This window comes from Oncorhynchus gorbuscha, linkage group LG09 (genome assembly GCF_021184085.1).
Source record: "Oncorhynchus gorbuscha isolate QuinsamMale2020 ecotype Even-year linkage group LG09, OgorEven_v1.0, whole genome shotgun sequence".
In the NCBI taxonomy this organism is placed as follows: Eukaryota; Metazoa; Chordata; class Actinopteri; order Salmoniformes; family Salmonidae; genus Oncorhynchus; species Oncorhynchus gorbuscha.
The window spans coordinates 29,616,969-29,627,864 of record NC_060181.1 but is presented as its reverse complement, the minus strand read 5'-3'; the positions used below and the strand labels follow the sequence as shown (position 1 = coordinate 29,627,864).

General features: G+C 41.5%; 1 protein-coding gene, 1 long non-coding RNA gene and 4 other non-coding genes across 6 annotated transcripts; 5 read left to right on the top strand and 1 right to left on the bottom strand.

Annotated features, from left to right (window-relative positions):
• Positions 1–4,420: 4,420 nt before the first annotated feature.
• Positions 4,421–6,785, bottom strand: LOC124042761 (ras-related protein Rab-39B-like). The gene is made up of 2 exons (XM_046360865.1): positions 6,155–6,785; positions 4,421–5,053 (listed from the first exon to the last, which is right to left on the bottom strand). The coding sequence occupies exons 1-2, from the start codon at positions 6,367–6,369 to the stop codon at positions 4,618–4,620; spliced, it is 651 nt and encodes a 216-aa protein (XP_046216821.1). The 5' UTR covers positions 6,370–6,785; the 3' UTR covers positions 4,421–4,617.
• Positions 6,786–7,624: 839 nt separating this feature from the next.
• Positions 7,625–10,596, top strand: LOC124042760. Its single transcript, XR_006840197.1, has 8 exons — positions 7,625–7,661; positions 8,560–8,618; positions 8,835–8,905; positions 9,083–9,140; positions 9,336–9,389; positions 9,654–9,730; positions 9,868–9,949; positions 10,135–10,596. It is a non-coding gene; the product is annotated as an uncharacterized LOC124042760 (long non-coding RNA).
• LOC124044785 lies at positions 8,343–8,478 on the top strand. Its single transcript, XR_006840724.1, has one exon. It is a non-coding gene; the product is annotated as a small nucleolar RNA SNORA16B/SNORA16A family (small nucleolar RNA).
• On the top strand, positions 8,672–8,751 carry LOC124044783. Its single transcript, XR_006840722.1, has one exon. It is a non-coding gene; the product is annotated as a small nucleolar RNA SNORD103/SNORD85 (small nucleolar RNA).
• Positions 9,166–9,246, top strand: LOC124044784. Its single transcript, XR_006840723.1, has one exon. It is a non-coding gene; the product is annotated as a small nucleolar RNA SNORD103/SNORD85 (small nucleolar RNA).
• Positions 9,994–10,066, top strand: LOC124044800. The gene has a single exon (XR_006840737.1). It is a non-coding gene; the product is annotated as a small nucleolar RNA SNORD99 (small nucleolar RNA).
• Positions 10,597–10,896: the final 300 nt, after the last annotated feature.

Sequence of the window (10,896 nt, the reverse complement as noted above, 5' to 3'; positions counted from 1 at the left end):
TATGTTTTTCAGTTGGAGTGTGGTCATTTATTTGCACTGTGATACAGATGAGTGGGTCAGGTATGCAGTTCTGTTGTTACCCAAAGAGGGCGTCACAACCCTGGCATGGAGATGGTCAATCAATATGGCACCATGGACATAATATTGTTTATTGATTGAATACCCTTTAACAGTAGAGTGAGTACCGTGCACAGAACATTTAGAATAGAAAATAAATAACATTTATTTTGTCAAGCTATGATCTGTGATTGGACTCAGTCAGAGGCTAAATAGAAGTATCAACTGTGCTGCTGTGCTGCTGTGTCTAGTTGTAAGACTCCCCAAAAAGATAATTTGCAAGTAAAATGCATTAGTCATATGTCATATGTTGTTGTACTTTCAAGGACCTGTTGGATACTACTAATTTAATTCGATTGTTTTGTCAATTGGTATTCAGATTACACTATTATGATATAACTATAATCACAATGAAAATGGTCACCATTTATAATCAACTGAACACTTTCCAAAGCATCAATTATTTTCAATTTTCTGCTCTAAAATCCAAACATTTCTAGTTCTACTGGCAACGTGTCAAGATCCAAGCTCAATCTCTTCTTTCATGTCAATTTAGCCTGAATAGGCTGTTGAATATAGCTGGTGCTCCATCTCAGTGACAGGGGCCTTTCTCTAGATACACCTTGTTTATAGACCATCGTCGGGCATCATCAGCACCACAGCTTCCTAATTCCTGTTTTCTTCCTATCTGATGTAACAATACAGTCAATAAGAATCCTTATCAAAGTCAGTGCTCAGGAATAGGTTGCAGTCAATGACAAGCAGCTATATCACAGCACATTTGATCATTATTATAAGCATAAAAAATACAGCTGTACAAAATAAACCCTGTTAGAAATGACACAGCAAGCTGAAAAAAAGGCAGCACTACATACAGTAAGGAACATGGTTTGTCTCTAACTCCCTTTGTGGCTTAGAATGAAAATATTTTCTGCTTTTCAAAAGGAGTTGTGATGACCAAACAGACAGCGGCCTACATTATCATCCCTCTGAAACCATGTCTGAAAAAGATCATTCTCCATTTCTATACATTCCCAGGCAAGACTGTTTTAGTTCATTTAAAGGGTATGTCTCCCATCCCTAGGCATCGGTATTGCCTTCTCTTTGTGGATGTGTCCTTTTTTTTACCGTAACAAGAACATGGATCAATACAGACATCTGATTGTCATAAGTATTGGTTAGCCAACTGATTTAACTTTGAAAGAAATCAGACATGTTGTAACGGGGCTATGACCTGTAATAACAGAGGTTTAATCAGTCTGTGAATGGTCAGTAGAGCTTAAAAATTGACCACAACATAACTATAAACAGGGTAAACATTTATGAGTGTGGGAACAACGGGAACAACTAAACTACGTTTGCATCAGACTTTGTAAAGCAAGAGGCAAGACATATTTTTTGTCAAGAAATTGTATGCTGATGCTTTGCAAGGTGTTTACCAGTATGTAATGAAAAAACTCCCAAAAGATTAGTTACTTAGACATTCCTTTCAACAAGTCAAGTCGCATGACCATGATACTGCCCATATGCTCCTGTGCCTTGCCCAATAACCACTGGACACAAAACCAACATAGAACACAATATCACAGAAAGTCACATTTGCTGAATGCACAATGTCTCTCCTGCCATCTACAGTGTGTGCCTGGTGTGGAGGTGGACAAGGTGAGCTGAGGGGAAGGAAGGGTAGAGGGACCAGGCAAAGTGAGCTGTTATCTAGACCCTGAGCCATGGTAACACCAGTCTACAGCCAAGTCTCAGGTCAACTGTTATCTGCACTGAGGTTTGCAGTATAGAGGTAGTAGTCTAGGGAAACTAGAGTTATCTTCCTGTGCCTCTCTGCAGACCAAAAGGGCCTATAGGCATGGCAAGATTATGTCTGTCTTGATATTGGAACCATTCTGATGGAGCATGGAGGCCATTAGGGTCTGAAATGTCATGTTCTAAACCAGACAATGTAATAACACAGAGTTTCCCAAACTCAGTATTCGGGAGACCAAGGAGTGCACGCTTTGGCTTTTACCCTAGAACTACACAGCTGATTCAAATAATCAACTAATAATCAAGCTTTGATCATTTGAATCAGCTGTGTATTGTTTGGGTAAAAGCCAAACCGTGCACCCCTTGGGGTCCGAGGACCGGGTTTGGGAAACCCTGTAAAAAGCCAATAAACCCTTAAATTAGTATTACGGTCACAAAAGCCCCACATTTAATCAATTTGGGCCGTCTTAAAGTCTTAAAGAATCGGCTTCAGCCAGTACCTCTTTCCAGTTAAAGGAATGTTGTTTGGCATGTTGTTTGGGGTGGTTTTCCCCCTTGAAGGCCCACCTTGGAAGGTTTGTTTTTGTTTTTTAATATGTCATATACAAATGCAAAGACCATTAAAAGGGTTTGTGGCTTCAGCGATGTTCTACAAATGATAGATATGTAAAAAGTATTTAAAAAATAGAAAACATCTGCTCTGATGTAGGAAGATCACAACATGATGCAACATGAACAAGATTTGGGTTGTGTGCAATTACATAGATTAGCAGTCTACAGGACCATATGAACAGAGGAGGGGTGGTAGTGGTGACTCATATAGAGTACAGTTTATTCTCCCTGCCTATTATCAGTGACCTTTTAACACCAGAGTTAACCATACCCAGTGGGGTAATGTAAAGTACTTAAGTAAAAATACTTTAAAGTAATACTTAAGTCGTTTTGGGGGGGAGGGGATCTGTACTTTACTTTACTATTTATATTTTTGACTACTTTTACTTTACTACATTCCTAAAGATAATAATGTACTTTTTTAGTCCATACATTTTCCCTGATACCCAAAAGTACTGGTTACATTTTGAATGCTTAGCAGGACAGGAAAATGGTCCAATTCACACACTTATTAATTAATTAATTTTTATTTTACCAGGCAAATCAGTTAAGAACAAATTCTTATTTTCAATGACGGCCTAGGAACAGTGGGATAACTGCCTGTTCAGGGGCAGAACGACAGATGTGTACCTTGTCAGCTCAGGGGTTTGAACTTGCAACCTTCCGGTTACTAGTCCAACACTCTGAACACTAGGCTACCCTGCCCTGGTCACTAAACATACATTCTTTGTTTGTAAAGTATGTCTGCGTGCTGTCGTGTGCCACCTGGTTTGCTTAATATAAGCAATTTGAAATTCTGAATAGTTTTACTTTTACTTTTGATACTTAAGTATATTTTTTGCAATTAAATTTCCTTTCGATACTTAAGTATGTTTAAAACAAAATACTTTTAGACTTTTACTCAAGTAGTATTTTACTGGGTGACTTTCACTTTTACTTGAGTTATTTTCTATTAAGATATTTTTACTTTTACTCAAGTATGATGATTGGATACTTTTTATACCACCGACCATACCAGACATGATGTACAGTCTCAGGGGACTGCAGGCAGAGCAACAGCACACACATGCAAACACACACACACACACACACACACACACACACACACACACACACACACACACACACACACACACACACACACACACACACACACACACACACACACACACACACACACACACACACACACACACACACACACACACACACACACACACACACACACACACAGGACCGGAGTCAACCCACACCAATGTAATGGGAGTGATGCCAGATCACAATAATGCATTGTCCACCAGTCAAGACCGTGCCTGCTTAAGAATCCAATAACTCCTGTGGCAGCAAAGGGCATCCAGGAAGGAAAAGGATGCTGCCAGGAAGGAAAATGATGCTGCCAGGAAGGAAAAGGATGCTGCCAGGAAGGAATAGAATACATACTGGAATACCCCAAGGCCTGATCGCTGTCACGCAGGTGTCTCTGGCTGCGTTTACACATGCAGCCCAAATTGTCAAAAGGCCTCTTCTCAATGGTTAAAAGAACAATAATTGGGCAAAATATCAGGATTGGGCTGCCTCTGTAAATGCAGCCTCTGTGTCTGCCTTACCTAACTGGGCCCAAAGCTACCCAGGTGATGTTAAACTGTGTAGGTTTAGCATGTACATGTATGATGCTATTCCACTGCAAGGATTTACTCTGGTGTTTGGCCTAAAGACTCAGACTTTTGTGTTTGTAGAGAAGCGTTTGTCCCATCAAGATGTGTACTACAGGATGTGCATCCCACAATCCCATCAGAAAACAGCCCCATCCTGACCTCTGGAGGAACTGATACAGAGAGGAAAGGCAGGCTAGCTACACTAGGCATATGGTGACACGTGCACACGTGACAGGACAAGTGCCTTACTTTAGACCATGGCTTAGTTTCAATGGGAAACTGACTAAACTGTGAGATGATGTGAGATACTTGTGGAGATAAGAGAGGGGGAACAACAGTGGAGACATGAGTCGTGTTTATTAGGGAACGCATCGGAACACGTTCTAGAACGATTCGCAACGAAAAAGATACATTTGCGTTTCTTATTGGACAATTCCAGGTAGTCCCTCTCTGTTCCAATCCGTTTTCTTCCGTTTGGTGCGTAATGAACATTACCCTTGATGAGGTCAGAGGTCAGGGATCGAGGGTCAGTCTCTCAGCAGTTGCAACTCTTCTCCCTCGGCTCCACCTCAATGTCCTCATCGCCCGGGTACAGGACCCTGGTAGTGAGGCCACTCTTCACCCCATCCCATCCGTCCCTCGTGGTGATCTGCCCCATCTTCATCAGCTCATAGATGTCCCTGCTGAGCAGCTGGAAGGCCCGGTCCACGTTGCTGTTGCACTTAGCCGACGTCTCCACATAGCGTATCCCCATTTCCGCCGCCAGCTGCTCAGCCTCGTCCTGCGTCACCTTCCGGTCCTTGTTAAGGTCGCTTTTGTGGCCAATCAGGATGTAGACCATGTTGTGCGGCAGGATGTGCTCGCTCACTTCCTTGTGCCACTCCCTCACGTGGTCGAAGGTCTTGTGATTGGTCAGGTCAAACACGAGGAGCCCGCCCACTGAGTTACGGTAGTAGGAAGTGGTGATGGACCTGGAAGATGGAGAATAGGAGATGTTACAATTCACCTCTGATCCATAGTAAAATGTGAATTTAAACAATGCTGACTTGAATCTCAGTGTAACCCTGAACCAAACTACACTCAAAGCATGACAACAAACATATAGGAGTTGGCAAAACAGCGTAACAAGATGTGTGACTCCTTGCAGGTCCAGGGAAAGACATTCATTGTGGCTTACTAACTAAGGAATGATAACTGTACACACCTGTAGAGACAGTTCTTTCATGCCACTGAAAATCTCTTTTAGGTGTGTACTGTGAACCTCTTATGGGAAAACAGTCTTTCTTCCATAATATTCTGTCAGAGACATCCGGGTTCAGCTTCAAGAGGAAAAGGAGATCTGAGAGCAGAGTCTACAAACACAGTTCTAATGCTCTTAGAGGAATAGTATTTGAGACTGGGGAATGAATTATGTTGTTAACATGTTTTTTTCAACTACAAGTTACACTGGCTCCTGGATGGATACCGTATGTGCCTAGGCATGGCAGACTAGGCTACATAAAGGCACATTACTACATGTATGTAACAGAGAGAGCCATGCCTCGCTGATTCACAGGCCATCTGAGCAGTAACAAACCACACTTGCAGAATAACCGGATTTGACTGTCACCCATCCAAAGACAGGCATCAAAACCGTCTTATCATTGTATTAAAACAGGATATTTGTGTATTACACAAAACAGTATCAAGGCGAGGTTGTTGCCCATCATCGGTGAATGAATCCAACTGATGATACGACACAATTTAATGACTGTTTTTATGATGGAGATTGAAGTAACGGCCTCCGTTATTGCAGTCGTACCGTTAAAAAAATGACTGACGATGACTGACCTCGTTCCTCGTTTCTCGAATAATAAACTATTATTTTTCTCAACTGTTATTCGCCAAAATGGTAAACCGACCACAATAGATATTGTGAAGGTTGAGGCGTTTTAGTTATTTGATCCATATAGGCTAATTTATACTGATGGAAATAATGAATCAGTTGATCTTGTCAAAATATTATTGATAACAAATATATATATATATATATATATATAACCCGAGTATAACATGAATTGTCTATATCTCACCTAAATCGTTCCTGTCCAGCCGTGTCCCACAGTTGAAGCTTGATTTTAATCCCTGGCTCGATGTCTAGCGAACGGGCATAAAAATCAACACCGACCGTTGGATCCGCTACATCGCTGTAAATTCCATCTGTAAACCGCTTCAGCAAAGATGATTTCCCTACGGTCGAGTCTCCTAGCAAAATTATCCTGAATTGATATTGCCACAAAATATCCATGGCATGGCTAGAGATAGACCCAGAATGGTGGCGGTTCCGAAACAAAGCAGCGCAGCACGTTGTGTTTACAAAGCCAGTGACTGCTGCTGCCTACTGCCTTCTGGTCAGACAGAGATGAGAGTGCCAGCGAGCAAAAGGGCGATAGTGCTGCAGTCATGTGATAGGCTACCTATGCACGGGATTTATTATAGGGCCTATTGCTTCAGAACACCACCATAAAAAGAAAACAACGTCACTTTATGTTATGACAATTCTATTGCTTTATTTTAATTTAGTCTAGCCTATGGCCCAATGCTACAAAGCGTCATTTCGATAAAGAAAGTATGAATCTTACGTGTATGATGAGGCCTATAAAGCGTAATTAATATAGTTAGATAGCACATGATAAGGCACGCTGTTATCCGACTCTCAAACTGGTGTGAAATGCCATGGAGCCTATGCCTGGTCCATCTATAAATTGCTCAATGACTTGACATGGTCATGACGGCATAGTATGAGCTGTATGCTAAACCATTTCACGTGCTGTGCACGAATTGTGATGCGCATTACATGGTAGACTATTGCATGTGTTGAATATGGTCGCTCGAAAGGCTATTCATTCCTGGCTTTTCAATTAAAACAGTGGTCGCAGCAGTCATGGAACTGTCCATGGTGCTGAAATGCCGAGACCGTTTTTTTGTTGTTGCTGTTGGCACATCAGTTTGTTGTGTTGTTGACTTTGTTAATTTGAAATCTAGTTCTCACTTAGGCTTTCCTTACAGCATTGATTAAAGCAAATACCTTCAACACTATTCGCCTACCAAAATAATATACACCTCGATTGCATATATGGCCCACAGGCCAACATATCTATTTGAAAATCCTTGAAAATTAGACGTTTATCCCACTGACCTAAAATAATACAATCAACCTCTTGTCTTGGTCAGAACTGCATTGGCCAGGCGCAATAAATTAGCAAAAGCTTCAAGTGAAAAGGTTTTTAGTTTGTTTGCATCTCTTCAAACCTCACATTTCTGGTTGGCTTTTCAATTTTCTTTTAACCTGTTCGTTGTATTATTTGTTTATTATTTGTTCGAACTTTTATATCAGTAGCCAATGCATGCATTAGCTATGTAATTTATGCCACATTAAATGGCTTAGATAGCGGTCTATCGTTGAGAGGGAACCTCATATCCCATCATACATCTCGTCCATGTGACATATGTGGACCAATCGCCAGGTTGTCCCACACTATATAAAGCAACCGACAGCGCATTATCAATCTCTTCAGTTCCAGCTAAGTAACAGTGGTGGTAAGTCACACTCGAACGAATCATCACTCGGCGTGTCTGTTTTATATGTCTGAGTGAAGGATCTTTTATTTGCTAATATCACTTGTTTTGAGAGAAGCGCGAAGCCACGTGAATGTTAGAAAGCAGTTTCTGATATTTTTCCACCTAGTTAAGCTAACTAGTTAACTTCCGGCGGGACCTGCACTTTCTTGTGACCTAGTTGCTTATATAGCTAGTTGGTTAAGTTTAACTATGTATTTGTCAACCTTGTGGTAAAGCATATGTTAATCGTAAAGCTGTGCTATTTCAGGCAAATGTACCTACTCGAGAAGTGTTATTGTTAGTTGACTATGCCAGTTTCCACGTGGCACTACTGCACGCGGCCCTTAACAATGCAGATTCCTCACTATTCCGGCTGAATCTTTCAACAGCAAATATTCGAACGGCGATCTTTACGTTGTAAATTATCAGTAACTTTTTTTGGGGTGGAGTATTGGCCGTTTTTATTGTAGTTATTCTTGCTGTATTCCATTTTGTACAGCTTAAGTCTACACCGCTTGTTAACGGTAGACTTAATGTTACTGGGCGTACCGAGGTTTTTTTTTAAATTTATTTTTAGGTTAACTTCAAGTCATACGATCAACCCTACTCGGCCAATATGGCTAATCACAGAGCTGGAATCTGTTCAACCACTATATAAACACAGGCACCTATCGAAGCCGTTCCTGCTCATTTGTAGCAGACTCGGTCAACAGGATGCCAAAAACATTACTTTCACCGACGGTCGCTGTGCAGTTCGACAATAACTGACACCGCAACATTAAGGGGAAGGACATTCCATCTACAGTTGTTCCTAGAAAGTGTTAGTCACGATGGGAGTAAGAGACTTCTAATTGGCTTGCTTCCCTATGCTCTATAGGTCCATTATCTTCTGAACAAACCCTGGACGTGGATGATGAACAAATGGTTATGCAGAAGGTACATTAATTCTCGTTGATTTTTTTTTTAAAGATTCGCAAATCGACCCTCATTCTGGCTGTGATGACACACTTGCCCTCACTTAGAGGAGTGCCTCTATGCTGAGAACCTCTTAGTACTCGTCTGAGCCAAGATTTGGTGTTGACTAAATTCAAGTTAATGTAGGATTTAGACTTTTGCCTGATTGTAAATTTGTACATTTCTAATTCTCTACAGGATTACAATGTCAATCTGCAGGGACTTCAAAGGCCTGGATGAGAATGAAGTAGTGGACATTCTGGTGGGAGGTAATGCAGGTGCCTAGCAATGTGTTTGTGGCCTGTGACTAGCCCTCACTTATGATACCTCGCTGATTAACTTTATTGTACTTGTCTGAGCCAAGACTTTGCATTGTATGTTATATGGGTTTTGACTGCTGATAATGTGTAGCTTTTACCTTGACTAATTGTCAATGCTTTCTACAGGTGTACAACCTTTGCACAGACCGGTGGGAGTGAAAATTAACCACGGGACATTCTAAAGGTAATTTGAAATGTTCCCTTTTCATTCTGGCTGTAATGGCACTTGCCCTCACTGAGAGGAGTGTATCGATAATGAGAACGTCTTAGTACTCTACTTCTGAGCCATGTCTATTGACTAATGTGTTTTGCTGTAAACATCCTCAAAGCTTTGGCACTGAATTGAGCAGAGCTTGACTGTCACTTTGTTTCTCATCAGTTATTGTGCCTATTGGACGTGTGGTGACCCCATCAGTGTGGGATTGAATGGATGGTAAGCCCCTTGTGTTCAATGTCTGGTCCCCATGGCGGCATGCTATCCTAAGGACCCGGGCTTTGCCTGTAGCCTCTGGTTCTCCAAGTGTATGCCAGATAAATGGGGAGTCTTTGACTGTCCTGGCCTCTCTGTGCCTGAGTTAGTCACTCTACTGTCATACAGATTAAATTGACTTTACACTACTGCCTAGTTTCACAATCCTGCTTTTAGGTGGCTACTGAAACTTGTGCACTCGTGAGTTTCTCTAATGTCTCTCTGCAGGTATGGAGGTACAGGTGTGCCTCAACACTGCTTGGACATGCACCAATCTGGGTTTTGATGGGTATAGTGGTCACTAGGTATGTACTAGTGTTTTCTGGATGTTCTTTGACTGGCATGGTGCTTTGATCAATGATACTGCTAATGGCTCGTGCTGATATTGGACTTGGCTCAAAGCCAGTCCCTCGCAGTAATATGAATACACTTTCATTTGCAGTTCTTGCAACTGGCTGGGTGACGTGACCGGCACTGACCAACTACACTTCCATGGTTATATGGCCCTATTCCAGGGTTTTAAGGTATGTCTTAATCACAAGAGGCAACTCATCATTATCGGCCTTTTTCTGATCTATGATCGATACCTTTTAAAATGTGACTGTTGGATGAAACATGCGGATATGGGACTGAGATCAGAGTGTCACCTTCAATGTTTATATATGATACATTGTTTAAGCCACTCAAGCAATACTTTTTTCATTCTCAGGTCTTGGTACACCAACTAAGTTGGATGAGGCCCCATCTGTACACCAAGGTGTTTCCCTGGCTTGTCACTGCTTGTCACTGCTTATCGGTTGCATCGGGACATTGTTAGAAGACCTGTTCAGAATGTGTGAAATCGTTGGTTGACTAACTGTTCAATTGTGTGGGACTTTGTCTCAACCTGCAACCAACCTGTCCTACATTTCATCAATAAATATAACAATCACAGTCAACTAATTAGATTCCAGCTTAACTTAGACCTGGAGGTCTGTTGACAAATTGCACAAATGCTAAAATATCTCGTAGCTTTGTGAAACTTCCGCATGCATGTATTTTGTCCTGCCAAAACTGGGGGACTCCTTGAAGTTGAACTTAACAGGTACATTCTGTCATTCAGGGCAAAGCCCCACTTTTGTAATAATTTTCCATTAAAATCTATTTTCAAACAATGTAAAGAAAGCTACAACCATGGTCTTTGTTCTTGTGTCAATGCATGTGTTTCAGTGTGTTGCGGCGGGGCAGGAAATGCAGAGTGGTGTACTGTGATTAACCAAGTGTTCTTTCATTCATGGACGCATCGAAGTCTAGGGGTGCTGAAATTCTAGCCCCTTGGCTACTGCCATGGCGGTACATTAGGCTCAAGGACATTGGCCACAGTGATGTTATATGTACAGTGTCTTTGACTGGACTGATCATGTCACATCACTTAAAGCTTAGCTAGCAGTCCTGACAAGTTTTCTAATCTATTAACAAATCCTTTTTGATC